Source organism: Cervus elaphus, chromosome 29, assembly GCF_910594005.1.
Source record: "Cervus elaphus chromosome 29, mCerEla1.1, whole genome shotgun sequence".
Lineage (NCBI taxonomy): Eukaryota > Metazoa > Chordata > Mammalia > Artiodactyla > Cervidae > Cervus > Cervus elaphus.
Genome location: NC_057843.1, coordinates 28398718 through 28423034, shown reverse-complemented (window position 1 = coordinate 28423034; position 24317 = coordinate 28398718). Strand labels below are relative to the sequence as shown.

Below are 24317 nucleotides of genomic sequence, written 5' to 3'. Positions count from 1 at the left end.
CCTCATCTTTCAATAATGAGCCAAAGATGCATAACAGCATGATGAACTGCCAGGCAGTCAACACGTGAGGAGTCCCTTTGAGAGAGGTGTGGTGACCTAGCCAGTATGGTCAACCAGCCAGAGTCACTCTGGGTGTGTGACTGACCCCCACTAGGGACAGGGATAGAAAAGAAGAGCTCTGACACGGTTGGTGACCAAGGGGAGGTCTGACAAAGGGAAGCCCTACCGAGTCCTGGGTACTCATCTCCCGGCAAGTGAGCACACAGTGACTTCAGGAGACCCTCCTGAGCTGGCCGCTAGGGCCGCTGAGACTGGGAGCCAGTGAGCTGTCAACAGATGGCCAGATGGAAACCGGGAGCCTCACAGAATTCACGGTATCCATTTCACACTGTGGATAATTACTAACAGCACCCGTGTGCAGGGAGCTAAGATGCGAGAGCAAACAGCGCACCCAAAGAAGGACTGACTCCTGCCAAAGAAGCACGTCTGCACTGCTGGACTCAAGGGGGAGGAGGGAGGAGATGTGGGGCAAAGGGGACAGGAGAGAAAATGAGGGCAAGTCTCACCCTCGTTTCTCATCTGAGAAAGTAGCATTCCCAGGGACAGATGAGCTTTCAAATGACTCAAAATTGAACATGCCAGGAAAACTGCCTGTCTGTTCACTAGAGCTGACATCCAGGCTGGCAATAAGCTGCTGCTAATTTTTCCCATCTTACTCACCTGCAGGACCAATTTACAACCTCCCTTCCATAACCTTGCCCAGATCCATTCACTCAGAAACAAATGGCTGAGCTCCCTCAATGTGGACAGTCACAGTGCGCCACGCAGGTGAGTTTATTGTGCCTGAGGTCTGCACCCTCCACACCCATCTTGAAGGCTGAACCCTACCCACTCTTCTTCTCAGGGAACAGCACCTCTGCCAGTCATCGGTGACCGGCTCCTCCCTTCCCACTGCCTTTCAAATAGGCCAATTCCTCCTCCCAGTTCTCGCTGAGAAATCCCTCCAGCCAGGCCTCCTCTCTTCAACCCCATAACTTCTGCTCCACCCCAGTCATCACTTCCCACTTGGAACTGTAGAAACAGCCTCTTTGCCCTTCCTGCCACCACCTCCACAGTGACTGCAGCAACTTCACCAGATTTAGCTTCCTAAAATAAGTGTATCACTCTTGCCTCATTAAGAAACCCTCTGGGTCCTCATTTTTTGCACGTCTCAGCCCTCCAAGGCTCTCTGAGCACCCTGCTGACCCCAGGGAGTGCTCTCCTCCCCGCCCACACCTAGGCCTCATCACACTTGCTCCGCCCAGCACATCCTTTAACCCAGTTCAGGCAGCCAGATTCCTCCAGCTCCATTCTTCTTTCCCAAAATTGCCTTTCCTATTGGGGTCTCTTGTGTTTCCATACACATCTTAAAATTTTGTGTTCTACTTCTATGAAACATGCCATTGGTGATTTGATAGGAATCTGCAGGTTGCCTTAAGTAGTATGGTCATTTTAACAATATTGATTCTTCCAATCCAAGAACATAGTATATATTTCCATCTGTCTGTGTCATCTTCCATTTTTTCATCAGGGTCTTACAGTTTTGAGAGTATAGGTCTTTGCCTTCTTAGGTAAATTTATTCCTAGATATTTTATTCTTTTTGATGCTAATCTAAATAGGATTGTTTCCTTTCTATAGACACTACTATACACAAAACAGATAATCAGCTGCTGCTGCTGCTGCTGCTAAGTCGCTTCAGTCGTGTCCGACTCTGTGCGACCCCATAGACAGCAGCCCACCAGGCTCCCCCATCCCTGGGATTCTCCAGAACACTGGAGTGGGCTGCCATGTCCCTCTCCAATGCATTAAAGTGAAGTTGCTCAGTCATCTCCGATTCTTAGCGACCCCATGGACTGCAGCCTACCAGGCTCCTCTGTCCATGGGATTTTCCAGGCAGGAGTACTGGAGTGGGGTGCCATTGCCTTCTCTGAGATAATCAGCAAGGACCTCCCATATAGCACAGGGAACTATACTCAAAATCTTGCAAAAATATAAAATGGAAAGAATCTAAAACATACATATATTATATATACATAAATATACATACATGTGTATACATATAACTGAATAACTGTGCTGTACACCTAAAACTAACACAAATCAACAACGCTTCAGTAAAAATTTTTAAAGACCCAGTTCAAATACCACCTCTTCTTTAAAGTCTTTGCGTGTGTGCTAAGTCACTTCAGTTGTGTCCAACTCTTTGTGACCTGACAGACTGTAGCTTGCCAAGCTCCTCTGTCCATGGGGATTCTCCAGGCGAGAATACTGGAGTGGGTTGCCATGCCCTCTTCCAGGGGATCTTCCCAACCCAGGGATCAAACCCAGAGATCAAACCCGCATCTCCTGCAGCTCCTGTATTGCAGGCAGATTCTTTACTGCTGAGCCACCTTTGCCAGCCCCTAAACGAAGGCAATCAACCATTCCTGTTTGCACCTGTTGTCCTGGAGTAATTACTGAAAGCACCATATTGACTTCCCTAGGTCCCTGCTGTGGATGATAAACTATATGGCTTTCCTACCTAAAATCTGTGCTGTGCTATGCTTAGCCACTGAGTCGTATCTGACTCTTTGTGACCCCCAAGGACTGTAGCCCAGCGGGTTCCTCTGTCCATGGGGATTCTCCAGGCAAGGATACTGGAGTTGGCTGCCATGCCCTCTTCCAAAGGATCTTCCCAACCCAGGGATCGAACCCATCACAGGCAGATTCTTTACCATTTGAGCCAGCAGAGAAGCCCACCTAAAATCTACCCTGGCCCAAAGACAGCACTTGTTACTTTTCTCTCTTGCTTCAGTGTGCATTCCTCAAGAGCCATCAAGCCATCTCATCTCTGCGTGGACTTCCAGCATCTGAAAACTGCCTGCACCTGAGGAGGTGCTCAGTGAACACAAATGGAATGAAAGAATGAATCTGATCAGAAGAAAACTATAGCAATCAGTTTTATCTGGACAGCATCTAAAATGCCACTAGGGAAATTTTCTAAATCACAATTAAACTACAAAAATCCTGGGCAAAAAAAGCAAGCCATGGAAGCATCTGCCACATAAACCATTTCTTTCCCTAATCCAGTGTTTCTCAACTTTTTTTCAATATCGTCCTCCTCCCTTTAAAGCCTTTTCAGACATTTTTCTTCTAACCCCATGACATGTTAATAGCACAGAAATATTTCTGTACTTTATACATAAAAAAGCAAGTATAAGGTTTATTCTTTTTATTCAAGAATAGGTTCAGAATGACAACAAAAATGTTAAGTTACATTTTAAATTTTAAGGCTACTAACATTAAACTTTATAACTGTATTCACTGAGCAACTTTTAATGCAATTTTCATGTAAAATATGATATATCAGATTACATATAAAAATTACCAATTTCTACATAATAGCAATGTAACCAAATTTTTCAAAGACTTTAAAAACTGCTCCTTTTCCAGCAAAGGTAAAACAATTGAAAAAAAAAAATCTTCCTAAAAGTTATTTTTAATGAACTTAACTTTTGTTTTATATGAGAAAATCATTTTTAACTTATCCAGCTGCTAAATATTCATTCAGGTATCATCAATATTTTTTCTTTTTGATACTTGACATAGTTATTGGTGAGGTCAATAACTCTAATAAATAAGAAAATATAAACTACTTTAATTTTCAAATCCCAAGTCACACACAGAACAGTAAGGGCCAAACATAAGCACTTAACATCCACAAAACAGCTAAAAGCAGCCCATACGTATAAGGAGGTCACCAAGAGAGATACGACTTCAGGATTAAGCTATTGATGGTCAAAAAGGTCTCCAGAGATAGCCATATATTTGCCATAGGTTTGTAATAATGACCTTGCATACATTCTGCATATCTTCCATGAACTTGATATCAAAGTTGCTTGTGTGATACACAAGAAAAACCAATGAGAGAAATTTAAATGTTAAGAAATAGTATTTTGGCCACCAAGGTTTGAAGGAATGTCTGGAACCAATGGAATGTCTAAGAAGTTTCTGTCTTCCTCCAGAACTAATTTTTGCTGCCTCTGAGGTTGCAAGCCCTACCCTCTTATGGTTCCCACATTTATCCTCCTAGCACCTAAAGATAAAAAAAACAAAAACACCAGTTTACCTAAGAAAACACCCATTCCACAGCTATCATAAGAGCCCCACTACTACCATCATCTCCTTGGGTACTTCAAAAGAAAAGGGATTCCCACATTATCAGCATTTTCCCAAAAAAAGGAGCCTCCCTGCCTCTAAATGTATAGACTTTCAGAGCTTGGAAGAACACTCAGGGCTCATGGCACCCCTTCATCTTCAGATGAGGAAACTTAAAGGGCCCTAAGAGGTTGAGAGACTGGCTCAATCAAGGTCACTCTATCGTTATAGACAGAGACCTTGTCAGTCTGGGTCCCTGTTGTATCTTCAAGCTAGCACCAGGCTTGGCACATAACATAATCAGATGTTTGTACACTTAGTGAATGAATGGCTATTGGATAAATGAGTGGCAGAATCGAGAGCCCAGCTCACCTAATTCCTAACCTACTACTTTTCCAACTAAATCACCTGGCTCCCTTTAACTTCCATTTGAATATCAAATAGTGACCTCAAAGACCATCAAATTTAAATTAAGTGCTTGAAAAGCTTCCCAGCTCTTTTAGTTTCACACATCCAGTAGGTTTAAGACCAGGGTCTTGTGCACATGTGATAGAGCACTTCAGCCCATTGAAAGTGAGGGACTTTCCACAAATAAGCTAAGGGTACCGGGTCTACAAGGCAACATTTCTTACTTGCTTACCCTGCCTTTAGCTCTTTTCCAGAGTTCTTGTTCACATGCCACATCTCCCTACCCAGACTGAGAACCGTGGAAAGTCAAAACTGCCTTCCCTCTCTAAGGCACCTGCCAAGTTTAAGCACAAAGCAAATGTTCAATAAATGTTTGCAACATTTATTCTGGTGGAAACGGGGCATCATGAGGGACAAAAGTAGATTTGGCATGAACAAAAGAATTCGGTTTGTACTTTGCTCATTTCCTAGAACCAGTATAGTCCCTAACATGTAACAGGAGCCTAATAGTTGTGGGATTTTAAAAAATGAATAAAAGATATGGCAAAAAGTGAGTAATTATTAGGCTTTGTTTTCAATTCTGTAGTCATTCATTCACTCCACAAATACATATTACCAAGTATCTTTTTTTTTTTTTTATTACCAAGTATCTTGTGTGCTAGACTCTCTGCTGCTTTGAAACCTCATTTCCCCCACAGAGTTAGAGCCATCCTCCCTAGCCAATGCCTGGCATTTGGTTCACCTTTCAGGCAGACGGCACAACTAGCATAGCCCTATGTCTCAATACCTGTTGTCCAAGCATTCTCTCCCAACAGTGCCCTGACCTAAACAAATACATCTAAGTGTTGCAAAACAAATAATCACAATTAAGTGCTGCAAATCTTTTTCATCAAGCCCAGGAATTTAAATTTTTCACTCCACTTTTACTAGCTACTCCCAATCTTATTTCCTCAGGCATAACACTTATTAAAATTGTTATACATAGAAAAGTGGCTGGGAACTAGGCTAGCACATCAGATTGAGACCACACTGTAAAGAGCCTTGCATGCCAAGAACGTACGTGCAGGCTAAGTTGCTTCTGTCGTGTACAAATCTTTGCAACCCTATGGACTGTAGCCTGCCAGGCTCCTCTGTCTGAGGGATTTTCCAGGCAAGAACACTGGAGTGGGTTGCCATGCCCTCCTCCAGGGGGATCTTCTTAACCCAGGGGTGGAACCTGCGTCTCCTATGTCTCCTGCATTGTCAGGCAGGTTCTTTACCACTAGGGCCATAGAGCTGAGAGTCATAAAAACCTTTCAGGGAAACAGTGAATGTATAGTCAAAGCACCAGGAAAGTGTTACGACTTTGATTACAGAAAAGATCTAACACAGGAGGAACGAAAAAAAGCTGGCTCCAGGTCATACCAAAAAGACAGTCTAAAGCTACAAATAAAGAAAGGCTGTCACAGACGAAAATGGCAACGAATAAGCCATTTCATCCTTTGCTTTTATGTGTAATTTAAAAGGTTCAACAATAGATGCAGCCATGGACGCTCTAGTTCATTGATTGGTCGTCTTGAGTTCCTCCTTGGAAGGCACAGGCTGTAAGAAAGCTTCTGGACAGTCGTGTAAAAGAGCTGGAGTTTGGGTTTTGTTTTGTTTTGTTTTCTTATTTTAAGGGCTACATTTAAAACACAGTATTAGTTGCGAGGAGTTTCCCGACATTGAAAAGATGGACAGGAATCTTAGCCTGCCAACTCCAAGGTCTTCCACTATTGCATCATTTGAAATGAAGCCTCCTCAGGCAGCGACTCGTAAAATTCAAGTCAGGTAAAATGGCAGCAGCAGCAGCTGCCTGTGCCGCCGCCGCTGGCGGCTTCAACTTCAAGAGCGAGAAAGAGAGCGTGTCTCTGCGGAGCTGCCAACTGCTCACAGCAAGTCAATAAATCAACAGGTCCTGCGCGCGCGCCCGAGGGTGCTCAGACCCCGGCGTGCCAGCCACAGGAGGAAGTGGCTAATTATTTAAAGACAGTATAGAGACCGCAGTTGAAGGTCGGAGTCGGTTCTCCCCGGGCTTCCCTCCGTCTACCACCCACTCTGGGAATCTGATGGTGAAAGCACCAATTTCTGGGCTGCTGCTCCAGGCCCCTAGCCCTCCAACTCAAGGACAGCTCTGCCTTGCCCGCTGGTGCAGACACCCCGAGGGCTCCTTCTTCCTCCTGCTGGCCCCCTCCTCTCATCGACTGCAAGCCCTTCGATTCTGCCACCGGAAACTTCCATAGAAGGTGAGATTCCCAGATCAGGAGACGGTTCCACAAACTCCAAACCGCCAGTGTCGGAACTTCAGGGTCAGACCCCATAAAGCCTAGGCGTCCCTAGCAAGGCTCAGAACTGCTCTATACTGCGGGTCCTGCGCTCCGCGTGCTCGCACCCATCCACCAGCCGCCCGGTGCCCTCGCTTCCCACGACCCCAGGCGTGATGCCTGGAACCTCAGCAGCGCCTCCGATCCGAGCGCCGCAGAGACCCTCCTCGCTCCAGCAGGGACGGACTTCCCAAGGTCGGGTGTCCCCACTCGCAACCCCCGTCTCCTCCTCCGGGCGGGAGACTGTAGGTTCCAGACAGGCAACCGAGGGGGCGGGGCCTTGGCCGTCCCTACCGAGCTCGCTCAACCCTGCCGAGCTCGCTCATCCCTCCCGGGCTCCAGGGGTAGTGCCCACACTCCCCACCGGTCAGTACCTCGTCCACTTCCAACTCTGCTCCGTTGCCGACGAGCGCCATGTTCCTCCTCCGGCTGCCGCCGCCCAAAAACCAAACAGGGAGCTCAGAACCAACTCAGTTTCTCAGCCCGGGGCTCAGCCCAGCGCCAGCACGGGAGGAAGAGGGCGGCCCAGCGCTCCCGCCGGGTCCCAGGCGGAGCCAGCGCGCTGCTGAGCAAGTGCTTTCCCCGCCCCCGGCGCCTGCACATCCGCCGAGCATCCATTTCTCAAGCCGGCGCCGGGTGGCCCCCTCGACATAAGCTCCGCCCCTTGCAGGCCTCGCCCCACCCTCTACGAGGCTCTGACTAGAGAAGCCAATCAGATTCTTGCAACGCGTCTCCACCTCCAGACAGCATCCACTTCGGATCCCCTTGGGCCGTCATTCCGTGGGCGGAGTCACTTTGTGGGCGGAGTCACTCGCGAACCTCGCAGGTCTAGCCCACCCTGTGGGAAGGTATTGAATACCTAGGAGTATTCTAGCGCTCTGTGCGGAGGCTATTGCTCGCCAGCGGCCAAGAGAGCACCGGCTTAGCGTGGCCAAAATGAAAGCCACGCTATCCCCGAGACCCGTTTGAAGCGTCCACCTGGTCCTGAGCCAATGCCAAGTCCCTTCCCTCGCCAAGTGGGCACTGCGTCTCGCAAATGGTGAGGCCAGAAAGCAACTTCGCCTCAAGGTCACCAGTCACCCAGAGGTCTTTGTCATTCCACCTACCCAGACACTAGGTGAGGGACATCGTCTTCCCATACAGGGATGATGTGTTTGCTTCTGTGTATGTCTGATAAATAAATTAAAAATCATGGGACAGATATTTATGCAACTTAGAGTTCTCTTCTTCCACTATTCTGTCACAATGAACCCTTTTGTAATCCCAAACATATGTGCATAAGTCGTGCTTGAACTATATACCCATGAGGGTAGGGATGGGTTGCTGTGTCTTCTTCAAAGTTGTATTCCCAGCACCTAGAACCGTGCCTTGCAGTGGGTGCTCAAAAAATATTTACTGGCTTCCTTTAGAAATTGATTCCTCTGTCTAACACAACTGAAAAATTATGAGCTGAATTTTGGGAGTATTGAGGGGGGGCATTAGCCAGCTTTATTTTACATACAATAAAATTCACCAGTTTTAAGCTTCTAATTTGATAAATGTTTACAAAACACCATTCCAATCATATTTTAGAACACACTGATAAAGTTCCCTGTGCCTGTTTGCTGTCAATTTATTTCATCCACTCTCTGGCCTGGGGCAACCACTGATCTGCTTTCTATCACTTCATCTTGCCTTTTCTAGAATTTCGTATCTATAAGTTAATCATAGAGCACATGGTCTTTTGTGTCTGGCTCATGAAAGGCATTTAATGGTCATCCAGTGACAACTACAAAGATTACTAACATTGATTGAGTACTTCCTATGTTCCAGGACTATCCTGAGCCCCTTGTTTAACTTACCTCATCTATCCTTCGTGACCCCATGAAGTAGATACTGTTAACTTACAGATGAGTAAAATGAGGCTCACAGGGTTCAAGTAATTTGTTTGCAGTCAGACATCTATTAAGGAAGTAAGGATGCCAGAATCTGAACTTCAGCCATCTGACTTAAGGGTGTGGTAGTAACCATTGTTCCACACTGCCTCCAACCACCACCTTCCCCTTCTTTCTCCCTATTTCTGTAGAGCAGCTGCCAGCACACGTCTGTTACACGTACTTTCAGTGAGTCACCTTTGCATCCTTGAAACTTGCTCTACAGTTTTAATGAGTCACTACGTACCTTTATACTAGAAAAATGAAATGGTTCTACCTCACAAGCAGATTAGATTATGGTGATGACTGCACAACTCTACGATTCATTACAAATCCTTGAATCGTATAATGTAATGGGTGGATTTTATGCCCCTATATATTATATTTCAGTATCACCACTTTTAAAAACAGGCTAATACATTCTTGCAGCACTCTTAGAATCAGGTATGTGAGGCTAGAAGGGACCTGGGGTCATTTAATTACAATACCCCTGAAAGTTTCCATTCCTCCCCCAACCTCCTGTTTATACTTAGATTTCTGAGGCTGGATTTCCTGTCTGGGTCCAGATCCCACTCCTTATTACTCATGCATGATTCCGTTTTTTAAAGTTCATTGGCTCCCAAATTAATATCACTTTTTTTAACATTAAGCCATCTCCTGGTGGCTTCTTCCTCTCCTGAATGCTTTGTTACTTTCTTTCAATTTCAACTCCTCAAATTTTAAAGAGATACAAAAGAACTTGGCTCTACTGAGTGGCATGATGATGTCAAAGTGAGAATCAAGTTTAATTTTTCAGAAATCATTCTTATAAATAAAATTTGGTAGTCTCTTTTTTAATCAGAGACCAAATCTGAAACCCTGTGTATTTTAAATTCATGTCACTAGATGAGTAGCATTCCTGTTTCTGAGGGAGCCAATTATGAACACAGAATGAATAAGTGTGACCTAGCCCCTGGAACATATAATCAAATTTGCTGTGCTCATGGCAGATGCCAACTTCCCCTTTTTGCACATGTGCGATTCTACAAGATTATGAATCACAAATATAAAAGAGCTTTTTGCAAAGAATAATTAAAATGAATTCATTTCTGTAACAGAATTCCCCTTTCCAGTTTGCTGATCATGATGTACTCTATCAGTCAAGTGAGATTAGTCAAACATTCCATTTCCCAAAAGAAGCTAGAATAAAATATATATATAAGAAGCTAGAATAGAGGTTCTGCAAAAGCAGTGTCCGAATTTTTTTTTTTTTTTTTTTGAAGATACATCTACTGGGAGTTGTTTGAGTTTCAAATCTTGCAGACAATCTAATCTTTAGTATTCCTAAACCTGTTTACCTTTAGCACTTGTAAGGTTTTTTTTTAAGTTGATGCATGTGTGCTAAGTCACTTCAGTCATGTCTGACTCTTTGCAACCCTATGGACTGTAGCCCTCCAGGCTCCTCTGTCCATGGGATTCTCCAGGCAAGAATACTGGTTTGGGTTCCCTCTTCTAGGGAATCTTCCTGACCCAGGGATCAAACCGGAATCTCTTATGCGTCCTGCATTGGCAGGCGAGTTCTTTACCACTAGCACCACCTGGAAAGCCCTTTTTAGTACCTTCGTCATTTGTGTAGGAGAGAGAATGATTTTGCATTTAGAAATGAAAAATTTTAGATGCTTGTTTCATATCATTGTAAGTCATGCGTTTGTCAGTGGCTTTGTCTCACATTCATATCTTAGCTCAACAAGGAGAACTTCCCCTTCTAAATTATCCCTCCTTCTCTGTCACCCACAAGGTGTCTTCCTGCTGCCTTAGCACTTATCACTATCTGAAAATATCTTGTTCATTTTTCTGTTTACTTACTTGTGGTCTATCTCTGCCAACAACAACATCCACACATTAGCTGTGATGTAAGCTCCATGAGGGAAGGAACCTTGTGTTTTGTGTCTACAACAAAACCCTAGTGCCTAACACTTAATGGATATTTCATAAATGGTTATTGAGTGAATGAATGAAAGTATATAAAGTTCATAGTACACAGAGCATTTTGTTTAGACCTTGTAATGTCAATGTTTCAGCACAGTGATTTTTTAAAAACAGAGAAAACCAGTAAAGATGGAGAGTAAAGAATGCAAATTACATGAAGTCTAAAAAGTAAATACTGTTTTTCTTAGGGTGATGTGGTAGGCATGATGACTATCTTTAATGACTACTCTTTTTTTTTTTTTTCCAAAATTATATAAGAGGTCCCTTAGTGACCTAAAAGAGTTTAATTCTTGTCACTGAGAGAGGCTTAAATGCTAGGGGGGAAAAAACCTCATTATTTAGTGGAGACTGAAATCCTCCCTTAAGAATATCCCTGTTCTCAGCATTGGGAGCTGGGTAACCACTCATTTTGCCCTGTTTATCAATTGTTCACTTTTTCACACACATATAGATTCATCTTTCCCATCACTTTCCTATTTATTTTCACTATTTCTCTTTAGATTAATCTCACTTTTTCCAGATGAGGAGACACCCACAGAAGAGAAAAGCAGAACAGAGACTAATTGTGGCAATATGAAACCTCTGAGTGCAGCATTGAGGATTTAAAAACAAGAATAAACAAGGACTCTGTGGCAGAGGCTGCTCATTGCCACCCACTGTTTGTTCTCCCTTTGTTCTATTGGTAAGAGAACCTGAGTTTATATAAGGCAGCATGGTGTCCAGCTAAAAGATTGCACTTTCAAGAACTCCTTCACAGCTAGAAATGGCCAATGTAACTAAATTTCAGACAATGAAACATATTTTACTTCCAGGAAGGCTATTTAAAGGGAAATGACTGAACAGAGGCATGTGGTACCTTTGCCCTTCTGCCTCTTCTCCTTCCAACAGCCTGGAACAGATGCAATGGCTGGAGCTCCTGCTGCCCTTTTGGACCATGAAGTAATACCTTGAGAATGGAAGCCATAAACTAGAAAAGTAGAACAAAAAGACAGGAAGAGTCTGGATTTCTGATGACTGTGGAGCTGCCACACAAGCACTTGATTACCAACCTCCAGATTTCTATTATTCTAAATTACTATTAATTATATTCATTTCAATTACTACCTTAAGTCACCATTATACTGAGTTTTCTGTTAGATGCAAACAATCTTAAATCTATATGTAGAAGTATATAATTCAAAGTGTTATTAGATGTTCTGGGCTCCCATATACCTTCCCATATGACTTCAGCTGAAGCATTTGGAACTTCTACCCAATGTTGGATTGGAGCAGACTACTTGGAGCAGTTTTTAAAGCCATGTACACCTTCTTTCCTGAAGATATGTCCTTCAAGTCCTCTTTCTCCTGGTTCTGTTGTGCTTTCATTTCTGGCATATTTTGCCTCATACTGCTAGACTCTGTTATTGTCCTACAATCCAAATATTCTCCAGATTCTGAAAAATATTGATACTAGCATCTTTTTTTATCATATTCTTATTTTGTTCCATGACAGTTTTAGCAAACCAATAATTATTTTTGGCCATCTTCAGCAACTCTATTCTCATAGCCTCTTATAGACCTAGTATTTACAATGTTTCTTCCTTTTTTGTTTTGTTTTGTGTTTTGGCCATATCTCATGGCATGAGAAATCCTAGTTCTCAAACAGAAATTGAACCTGTGCCTCCTGCTGTGGAAGTGTGCAGTCTTAACCACTGGACCCCAGGGAAGTCCCTATAACAATTTGACTGAGCACTTTGGTTTTATATTAGGCAGTTCCTATAATCACTGAGAGGAGTCACATACAAACCTTCTCTGTAAGACATACACATAGCAACATCTATATTCTAAAATCAGTTTTGTAAAAATAAATGAAAAAAATAAAAAATTAAAAAATTTTTAAAAAACAGTACAATATTGTAAAGTAGTTAGCCTCCAACTAATAAAAATAAATGAAAGAATAAATAAATAAAAATAAAATAAAATCAGTTTTGACTTAGCACTACAACGTAGCTCTGAGTGTCTCTAAAGCAATGGTTCTCAAACGAGCACATCAGAATCACTCAGAGGGCTTGTTAAAACACAGGTTGCTGCTTCCAGTCCCCAGAGTTTCTGATTAGACAAGTCTGGGGTGGGTCTCCTTGTTGCTATGAATTCAAGAACCATGTCTAGAGAACCACTGTTCCAGATCATGGCCAGCAACTTGAGTCCCTCAGGCATAAACAGCCTACCTGTGTGCTAAGGGTTCAAGATGAAACACTAGAAAAGTGCTTTGTGCATACAAGGACTAACATTCTATGTAAAAGAAAAAGCTGTAACTGTTTTCTCCTTGATATTCTTTCAACAATAAGGAAAACAATTTAAGTGGTGAGAATATAGCTTTATTTTCATGTGATTCAATAAAACCGCTTTCATTTTATTTTCATCAATTTTTACTTTTGCCAAGTGACCTATGTAAAAAGAGGTAGGTCCCCTCTACTCCAAGAGAGCCTGACTCCCACACAGATACTGGACCATCAGCAATTAAGCCTCATCTAGTTCCTTGAGGTATTGATTTGTGATCTTTGGTGTTTTTTTTTTCGTTTTTAACTAATTTATTTTTAACTGGAGGATAATTGCTTTACAATGATTTGTGATCTTGAGCAACCCACTTCAATCCTTTCAGATGTTTTTGTGGCAACAAATATAGAATGAGTATTTCCCTGGTGGTGCAGTGGATAAGAATTCACCTGCCAATGCAGGAAACGCAGGTTTGATCCCTGGTCCGGGAAGATTCCACAGACTGCAGAGCAACTAAGCCCATGCGCCGCCACCATACTCAGCCACCGCCCACCCACCCCCAACAACCCACTACAGAACCTGTGCTCCACAACAAGAGAAGCCATAGCAATGAGAAGTCCACACACCTCAACTAGAGAGTAGCGCTGCTGGCTGCAACTAGAGAAAGCCTATGCAAAGCAACGAAGACCCAGCGCAGCCAAAAATAAATAAATTTTCCCCTAAAAAGTTATTAAAAAATGTAGAATAAGGACATGACTTTCCATATCCATAAGACTACAATCCTGGGATTTGTTTGCAGTGAAGGAAGTTCCCTTTGACTTGCAGTTATGAGAGAGTGGGATGTGGTAACAGGAAGCAGCCAAGAAGGCAATTTTACATGTTCCCAAATTACCAGGTAACTCAAAGAATTCAGCTCCTCCCCCCACCCCACCCCCCACCACTAGCTAATATGCTTGGAGTGGGGGAGACTTTTAAGGAGAAATAATTCACACTATTCTCTATCTATATACCATCACTGCTTTTTGATGTTTCTAGCTGACTTGGAATTCCCCATTGACTTCTGAAAACATGTCTAAATATTGAAAAGTAAGCTCTAGGGTGATGGGCCTTAGGTGCATTCTGGGAACCTCTGGTTTGGCTCAGCAGTTATGTCTGGGCTTAGAGGCAGCACGGCATAATTTCCATGTGTCTGAACTATTTCATTGCCTTCTAAGCACTTTATAAAAACCCTGTGAGGTGAGCAGAGCTTACATCTTACAGATGAAAAAACTGAGGCTCTGCGATGTTACATGACCTGCCCAAAGTCATTATGGAGTGGGAGTAAACCGCATGTTAAGGCCCTTTACTGAAAGGTATATTATAAAGGATAGAACTATGGCTGAACTTCCCAGTGGCTCAGTGATAAAGAATCTGCCTACCAATGCAGGAGCTATAGGAGAATTGGGTTCAATCCCTCCATGGGGAAGAGCCCCTGGAGGAGGAAATGACAATCCACTCCAATATTGTTGCCTGGGAAATCCCATGGACAGAGGAGTCTGGTGGGCTACAGTCCATGGGGTCGCAAGAGTCAGACACAACTGAGCACGCATACCTAACTGTGGCCTGTTGTTGGAGAGATCAGGAAAGGCTTGAAAGTGAAGTCGCTCAGTCATGTCCGACTCTTTGCGACCCCATGGACTGTAGCCCACCAGGCTTCTCAGTCCATGGAATTTTCCAGGCAAGAGTACTGGAGTGGGTTGCCATTTCCTTCTCCAGGGGATCTTCCCAACCCAGGGATCGAACCCAGGTCTCCCGCACTGCAGGTAGACGCTTTACCGCCTGAGCCACCAGGGAAGCCCATGGAAAGGCTTACATACTCCCAAATCTGCCTCACTACAAGAAACATACCCCAGAAACTTCTAAGCCCCCCTACAACTCACACACCCCGCCCCGATGTTTGTTTTGTCTTTATCAGATAGTTCCAAAGTCTTTGACCATAGACCCTTGGTGGACTCAGATGTATTTTTGTGACACTGTTCATGCACAAGGATTCTATAAATGTCAAACTGTGAAGAACGCTGACCTAAGTCCAGAGATGGACCTCCTGCAGGTAACAACCTTCAACCACAAGAAACCTACCTGAAGGCACTGACGAGAGACCCAAAGAAGGTAGATTCTGAAGGCTGTTCGGGTCTCATGCTTGAGAGAAACTTACTCTGTGGCTTTCTTGTTTTTTTATGGCTTTAGCCTGAGGAAAGCCTGTGCAATTTGTTAGTTCAAAGAACCAAGGACAGAATACAAGGCAACCACAGCAGCTGGAAACTGAGAGGAGATATCCAGGAGAGAGAAGGGAGGTTGGACTCTTACCTATGCACACGTGAGGCCAAATGCAAGGAGCCCAGATGAGGTTAAAAGAACTGAACCAAATTCTCAGCAGCCACTCACGACATGGGAACATGTGCTTATTGCTTGTGTTTATCCAAATTAACTGATTAAAAAAAATAATCATCCAATACTCTTCAGAGTCTCTAAAAGAATCCAACTCAAAGTCTGGCACTTTTGATTCCAAAACTACCTTCCCAGCCGCTTCCTATCAAGTAACCTCCTTTCAGGCATTGTAGGTAAGAATGGGAGAATTAGCACATCTTCCTTGAAAAGTTTGGCAACAAGGATCCAGAGTTTAAAATCCCACAGCTGGGAATTTATCCTAGAGATATATTTACATATATGTAAAATTACTAGCCCACACGTTTACCCACCGTGGCAATATTTGAACAAAGCTTTTCTATATACCTGGACACTTCAGCACTGTGCTTGAGGGCCAGTTTAAGCAGTGGATTCACCAACAAAAAGCACAAAAATGCAAAAAAAGAACAAAAACAAAATGGCAGTAACTAGACTATCAAAAAGACACTGGTTTTCAGCAGGACAGTGAAATGAGAAAGCAGAGTACTGCCTCATTTGGTCTCAGTGGGATCTTGCGCGTTGGATAACTCAGATTTTCTAGTACTATCTTGTCATCTCAGCTTTGTAACACCTCTTCTCTCCATCCACCCAAGATCTGAGGGGCAGCATCTCTATTTCTCACTTGAATTTTCAGCTGATCTCGCCGAGTTCAATTACTTGGCTCACATCAGGGAGGCAGTATGGCACATAGTAAGCAGCCATGTTTCAACGTGGGTTCCAACAGAACTTCAGCTCCCTTGATCTTTGGCTCCTAGCAAGTCAATTCAACTAAGCTTTGATTTCCTCATAGAGAAAATGGAGGCAGTTATAAATTGCAAAAATTCTGTAAAGAGTACACACAATAATCTATATAAAATGTCTAGCACATAGAAATGCTTAATGCATTTTACCTGTTATAATTCATATCTCTGGTGGCTCAGATGGTAAAGAATCTGGCTGCCATAGAGGAGACCTGGGCTCAATCCCTGGACCAGGAAGATCTGCTGGAGGAGGGCATGGCAGCTCACCCCAGTACGCTTGCCTGGAGAATCCCCATTGACAGAGGAGCCTGGCGGGCTACAGTCTATGGGGTCGCAAAGAGTCAGACATGACTGAGACTAAGCACACATAATTCATTTCAGAGTTATGATCTAAAAATAGAAGCTTGGTCTTGTGTTAGACATTATTAGAACACACTATATCCTGGCTTTTTCTCCTTTGAGGTATGGGAATACTGCTTCCTAGCTGCTTTCTAATTAATGGAGCCATGTGACTAATTCTAACAAATGGACTCAAATATAAAAGAATAGGTATGAGAATTTGATGTGCTTTCTTCTCCCATTGGTTGACAAAGGAAGCCATCTGTTCCACATGGTGCTTCTACAAGGTAGAGTTTCCATCAGACCGTGTCCATCTAAGTGACCCCAGAGCAGAGTCCCACAGCAATTTTTTAATAAACACACAGTGTGAGCAACTCATATCCAGGAGGTTTTTAGGTTATTATCACAGCAGAGCCTAGCTGCTCTATCCTGACTAAGACAGGGCACTTCATTTCTCACTGCTCAAACACATGTAAGCTCTCCTAATGAACCAGCAAACACCAAAAGTTCTAGTTATGTAGAAACAAAAAATGTCTGTAGCTTTCATTTCTTTTTCAAAGTTATTATTTCTGTATACAGTTACTTGGAAGTGACTTTTTAAAAAAACACACAAATGAGGCTGGCTTAAAGAAATAGGACATTTATTAAGCAAAGTAGGGAATTTACTAGCCTACATAAATTAAAATCCAAGAGTAGAGTGAGCATGGGGCATGCCGAATACAGGGGCTTAAGCTAAACATCAAGGACTCAGTTTAGCTGTTACTGTAATTGAGCTCTGTATGTGTGTGTGTGTGAGTATGATAATGTTTTCTGGCAAAATCTCTTCTCTTACTGGAAAAAAAGAAAAGAAAAAAAGGCTGCCAGTACTTCCAGTTGCTTATACTATTTTGTCTTATGGCAACTTGAGCTCAGAGTAATTCTCTCTCACATGGTTCTGAGAAAGTCCTGGCATTCTCTCTCATTGGGCCAAATTGAGTCACTTACCCACCAACAGAACCAGTCACAGTGACCAGAATACAATATTCTGATTGGCTGCTGATTCTGAGGAGAGTGTAGAGGTTCCCCGGGGGAAAAAAAAAATCAAGGTACTGCTACCAAAAGCAGAGTGAATGAACACAGGATAGGCAAAAATAACACAAAAATATGTGACCAGATAAGGAACTTTAGGAAGAAGTCACTTTGTTTTACAGCAGGGATTAACACAACATTTTAAAGCAGTTATCTTTCAATAATAAAACATTTAAAAAAAATTTTTAAAGCTGTACAGGGAAATTGAAAAAAAATTAAAATAAAAATATAAAATTAGTCGAAGCTTTGTGATATTAGATTACTTTTACGTAATTAATGTTAGCAAATGTGAAATCTAAGGACTCCCTGTCAGTCCAATGGTTAAGACTCTGCACTTCCCCCAAGATCCCAAATGCCCTGCAGTGCAGCCAAAAAAACGACATTTACAGGGGGAAAAGTGTAATAATATAAATGGTTTCCTTTCCTATGGTTGGGTTGTGGAGGTGGATGAGTTTGTGTGTGTGTGTGTGTGTGTGTGTGTGTGTGTGTGTGTGTATACACCCACATGAATGCACATGTTTATCCTTTTCTTTTTTTGCCTCATCTATCAAAGGCGGGGAGACTTGCTGTCTTCCAAGATGGAGTGAGACTCCCCCATTAGCCATTTCACACTCCACATCTCTATTCCCAAGTGGGGTGTTCCTGTTTCCCAGGAGTGTGGCTTCAGCAGCTTGAGTGAAGCAGTAACAGCACAGAATCAAACATCGCCGGTTTAATCTGCTTCTTACTGTGACAGGGCCTCAGAAACTGAGACGGGGCTCTGATCTTTGGCTCCTCCACAGCTTGTGAAAGACAGGAATTTATTGATAAAATCCTCTCCCCCACTGGGTTGTGAGAGCTTCAGGGACTTAGAACCCATTTTACTGCTGTCTGTCTCCACAGCGCCCAGTGTGAGGGACAGCAGACCTGAGGGACTCTGCCCCCAAGTCGTTGTTCATAGTCTAATGGAAACATTAAAGTAGTAACATGAATGACCAAACTACAGCCCAGAGTGTCAGACTACTGGCGAAAGGGCTTTGGGATTTCAAAGAAGGAAGCACTTTTTCTCCGGTTGAATGGACAAGAAGGTTTTTTTACTAAGAAGTAGCATTAGGAGTGGTAGCAGAAGGGCAGAGCTGAGGGCAGAAAATGCCAGGCAGAGGATCCCCCAGAAAAGAAGACATGAAGGGGATATTTTTGTCTTAATCACTCACACCAGAGTAGGAGAGAACACTCTTTGTTTGGAAAATACTTTGATAAGCTACTAGAATTAAGGGTGAGAACTTCAAGTTCGTGGGTGACTACATGCTTCAAGCAAATATCATATCACAATCCCTACCCTGTACTGGGCGAGGCAAAGGAGGGACTTGGACACACAGCCAGGTCAGGGGAACTATGCCCTGAGCCACACACCCTCCCATAGACCATGTGCTAAGCTTTGGGGAAATGGCCAAGAGCTCAGAGGGGCTGCAATGTTGGGGTTCCTTAAGCATGTCATGGAAGACTGCCTAAACATATAAGTTGGGGCCATATCATAAAGTGCAAAATGCTGTTTTATGAAATTTGGAATTTACCCTGATATCAGTCGGTTCAGGCTAGGACTCTTTTCAGTAACATCCCCATCTCTCTTCTTTTTTTTTTTTCCTTTAGCGAGATCCTTCATACACTTTCCCCAGTTTCCTTTAATGGAGTGCATGCATGCTAAGCTGCTTCAGTTATGTCAGACTCTTTGCGACCCCATGGACTGTAGCCGACCAGGCTCCTCTGTCCATGGGATTCTCCTGGCAAGAATACTAGAGTGGGTTACCATGCCCTCCTCCAAGGGATCTTCCTGACCCAGGGATAGAATCCTCATCTCTGGCAGCTCCTGCATTGAGGGCAAATTCTTTACCGCAGAGCCACCATGGAAGCCCCCTTTAATGGTAACATTTTGTGTAAAACTCTAATATAAAATCACATCCAGGATCTTAGCACTGACAACAATTTACCAGTCCTAGTCAGATTTTCCTAGTTTTATGAGTACTCTTTTGTATGTGTTTGTGTATTTTTTTCTATACAATCTTATCACGTGCATAGGTTTATAGATCCACAGTCAAGAGATTGGATTATCAGCATTTCAAAGATACCTCATGCTATCCTTTTATAGCTACACCCACCACCCTGCCATGTCACATCACCTCCAACCCTCATCCCTAACCCCTGACAACCAATCATCTGTCCTCCATTTTTAAGATTTTTGTCATTTCAAAATGTTCCATAGGTGCAATATACAGTATGTTATTTTGGAGGATTAACTTTTCCCAGTCAACACGATTTCCTTTTGAGTCATCCAAGTTCTTACATGTGTCAATCGATTGTTCTTTCGTTGCTAAATAGTATTCCACAGTGAGTTTAGCCAGTTATCTGGGTTGTCACAGATAAAGCTGTCATGACCATTTGTGTACATGGTTTTGTGTGAACATAAGTTATCGTTTCTCTAAGTTAAATGCCCAGGTTCAATCTCTGGGTTACCTGTCTGGGGTCTACACACCTGTAACTGACCATGGGGAGAATATAATCTGTCTCTCTGAATGACTAGGATGTGTTTCCTTTGGGGTTGCAATTTTCTGAAATAGTTTCTCCATGCAACTTCATCCAGGAATCTACAGAAACAAAATGTCACAAATCATGGAATATATTTGTTTATTTTCCTTTAGATATAGCAAGACTGATGTTCACTTATGTGAAGGAACTCCTCTGGAAGCAGCTGTTATGATCGGAATATGTCGTGTCAAAATCCACACATTGAAATCTTAAAGCCTAATGTGATGGTATGCGGAGATGGGGTCTTTGGAAGATGCTTGACCATGAGGGCACAACCCTCACGAATGGGACTAGAGCTCTTAGAGATCTAAAAGAGCTCCCATGCTTTTCTTACCGTGTGAAAAATCTGCACCCCAGAAAAGGGCTCCTGATTGTATCCCCATCTCCAACTTTCAGCTTCCAGATATGTGAGAAACACAGGGACTAAGGGACTAAGGCAGCAGCCTTTGAGTGTCTTTGACTTAATACATTAGTACTGCTGACGCATCTGCCTGAAATAGTCTTCCTATGTAAACTGGCCAGTGATAATTGGCCACCATCTATGAGCTACTTTCACTGTGGAGTATCAGTCTTAGGCAAGATGTCATGGAAAGTTGCCTTCAGTTATGATCATTCAGTTTAGCATAGACATTCCTTCTTCAGGTCTTATCATGGTCACATTCCTGTCTCTCCCTTACCTGAAGGGACCCACAAATTCCATCGTGCCTGACATCTGGAACCCTGGAGCTTACTCTCCCAGCCCCCACCCCACTGCGCTCTGAGGAGTCCACCTAGAATCACAGAGTCCAGCATCTCCCTTTCACTGTCTGCCCTCTCCCTCCTCACCCCAGAACCAGGTGCCCTGAAGCCTCTGACTGACTCATGCTCAGTTGCCTGTTTCCAAGGCAAGGAGCCCCTGCGTAAACTTGACCTGTTTCTAGCCTCTGGGAATGGAACGCTCTTTATCACAAGTGATCTGTCACTTTCAGGTACTCAGCTTAGAAGCACATTTCCAAGGACATGTGATGTATGAAAGTAGAGACAGCCCCTACTAGAAATGAAACTGACCAAGAGTAACATAATGGACACATTGTGTTTGTTTGTAGGAGGAACCATCCCTGAAAGTATCAGAAGCAAATCTAAGAAAGCAAAATCCCTGAATATCATTTATAATGGTCAGTGCTGCTCTGATTTATACCTAAGGTGTGGAATGAAAAGACTAGAAGAGTCATCTCAACTAAGCTTTTGATCATCCCTCTGACCAACACACTCACAAAATGCCAACACAATCATAAAGTCTTAGCCAGGAAAAATAGAATGTCATACACATGCACACACAAGCATTTACACACTCACCTTTCATGTAAAATGACCACACAGCTTTATGGGTGAAATTTGGAATGGTCATGGTAAAAAGCATTGATCTGAAAAAAAAGAAAAATTAACAACCATCACTGTGCAGGAGTAGGAATCGGCTGCTAACTGAAATTTAGTCATCCTCTCTAAAAGAGCTCTGTGTTCATTATGAATGACAAGGCAATATGTATTTTTGAGCTGATCAAGCTGGAGACCCCTGTGAAAATCGCACTGGAAGTAACAGGTCTCATGCACATGGTTGGGGCCAATGTGGTGGCTAGCACGGTGGCAGGTGTGGTGGTAAGTGAGAGGAGAGTGAAGCCCAGTCCTTGACCTTGTTACCAAACCCAGCTTGGGTCCTCTCACCTGATGCGTAGTAAAGCCAAGCTTCTGACACCAGATGCTGGTAAAGGAGGGTACAGCATTTATTGTAAGATGCCCAACAAGAACAAAGCAAGGAGAATGTGCAATTCATGCTCAAAAGATACAAACTCCCCAGTGGCTTTCATGGGGGAGTTTCTAAAGGCAACATTAGGGGCAAGGGTTAAAAGGCGCCCGATCAGCCTGTGGACATTCTCCTGATTGGCTGATAATGAAGTAACAGTGTGATATTTCCAGAGTTAATGCTATCAGCCGAACTGGGGTCAACATGATTGTGGTCAGCATGCAGTTAACTTCTTCCAACTGGTGAGGGTTTTAATATCTGCAAAACAGCTCGAGGATATGGCTCAGGGTATTATCTATAGCCCTTGAGTAGGAACGAAAAGGCCCTTGACTTTATTTTATGGCTAACCTGGTATAATTTTGTCTTGCTTGACTGTTTTCTTTGTTTCTGCATTTCTCATTTCTCTGATTAAAATTGCTCTTTGGAACTCAGGGATGGCCTTAGAGGTTAAAGCTTTTCTACAAACAAGAGATGGGGAGTATGGGTGGGAGCAGATAAGGGGTGGGGGGAGTCGGGCGTGGAGAGTGTTGGGAATGGAGACAATCTGTCCCTGGGAAAACCCTGCAACATCCTGCTCAGTTTCAACCTCAAGACTCTTGAACATGAATAAGAATCCAACAGAATTCCAAAGGGGGAAGAAGGAAAGCCCAGAGGACCCTCCCATAAAAGTGTGCTTGGGATGTGGACTCAGACAATAAATCACTTGAAAATATTTGGAGTTCGACCAGTACAAATTGTAACATAAATGATTTTATTTTAAAGATAAGGACAACCAGGCCATTGTGGAAGTGTGTCACAAGTCATAATGGGTGCCCAGGTAGAGCAGTGAAACTCTTTCCAGTTGCTAGCTTTGAATGAACTACAATTTCTCAGATGTTTCTTGCCAGTCTGCCTGCAATGCAGGAGACGTGGGTTCAATCCCTGGATCAGGAAGATCCCCTGGACGAGGAAATGGCAACCCACTCCAGTATTCTTGCCTGGGAAATTCCATGGACAAAGGAGCCTGGCTGGCTAAAGTCCATGGGGTCACAAAGAATCAGACACAACTGAAGTGACTTAGCATGCACACAATATTATACACGGACTCAAATAATTTGCAGAAAAAGGAGAATGAACAAATAGTTTAAAATCAAACACAAGTCATATTTTCTTTATGAGGTCAAAAATAACCAATCATCAGACAATGAATGAGTTTCATAGATCATCTAGTCCGTGGCTCTCAACAGAGTGTTCTGATTGATCAGGTTCTTCCTTCTTTTTTTTTTCAAGCTCCAAAGATTATTCTGTTAACTATCCAGGTTGTGAACGTTGTGAACCAGTAACCCTTTCCAATTATCTCACTTTATATGAGACTGGAAGGAGAAGGAATGTGCTATTACTGAATGCCTACCAAATTGCTACCTTGGTTAACAAGGAGTGACCTGAAGGGAAGGTTGTCAGGGAATTTGCCCAAAGCAATTTGCCCAGTGAACTAGGTCATGGTACACCCATGTTTCTTCTCTCCTACCTTCAAATTCTTTCCTCTACCTGACTAAAGATCAAAGTACTTAGTTAGCATAAGGCTACATGATCACGTTTAATTTTTGTTTAAAAAGATATTACAAAAAAAATACAAAAAAAAAGATATTACAAAATAGGTACTATTAATATTCCTATTTTTTTCATTTATTTTTATTAGTTGGAGGCTAATTACTTTACAATATTGTAGTGGGTTTTGTCATACATTGACATGAATCAGCCATAGATTTACATGTATTCCCCATCCTGATCCCCCCTCCCACCTCCCTCTTTACCCAATCGCTCTGAGTCTTCCCAGTGCACCAGGCCCGAGGACTTGTCTCATGCATCCAACCTGGGCTGGTGATCTGTTTCACCCTAGATAATATACATGTTTTGATGCTGTCCTCTCGAAACATCCCACCCTTGCCTTCTTCCACAGAGTCCAAAAGTCTGTTCTCTACATCTGTGTCTCTTTTTCTGTTTTGCATATAGGGTTATTATTATCATCTTTCTAGATTCCATATATATGTGTTAGTATGCTGTAATGTTCTTTATCTTTCTGGCTTACTTCACTCTGTATAATAGGCTCCAGTTTCATCCATCTCATTAGAACTGATTCAAATGAATTCTTTTTAATGGCTGAGTAATATTCCATGGTGTATATGTACCACAGCTTCCTTATCCATTCATCTGATGATGGGCATCTAGGTTGCTTCCATGTCCTGGCTGTTATAAACAGTGCTGCGATGAACATTGGGGTGCACGTGTCTCTTTCAGATCTGGTTTCCTCGGTGTGTATGCCCAGGAGTGGGATTGCTG

At 43.0% G+C, this 24317-nt stretch overlaps 1 protein-coding gene across 1 annotated transcript in view; it reads right to left on the bottom strand.

The window, feature by feature from the left end:
- The window catches only part of TTC39B (tetratricopeptide repeat domain 39B), a 141119-nt gene extending 132990 nt beyond the window's left edge, over positions 1–8129 (bottom strand). The window contains exon 1 of the mRNA XM_043890907.1: positions 7302–8129. Within this exon, the coding sequence (XP_043746842.1) occupies positions 7302–7343 (42 nt within the window). The 5' untranslated portion in view covers positions 7344–8129. The remainder of the gene's footprint in view (positions 1–7301) is intronic.
- Positions 8130–24317: the final 16188 nt, after the last annotated feature.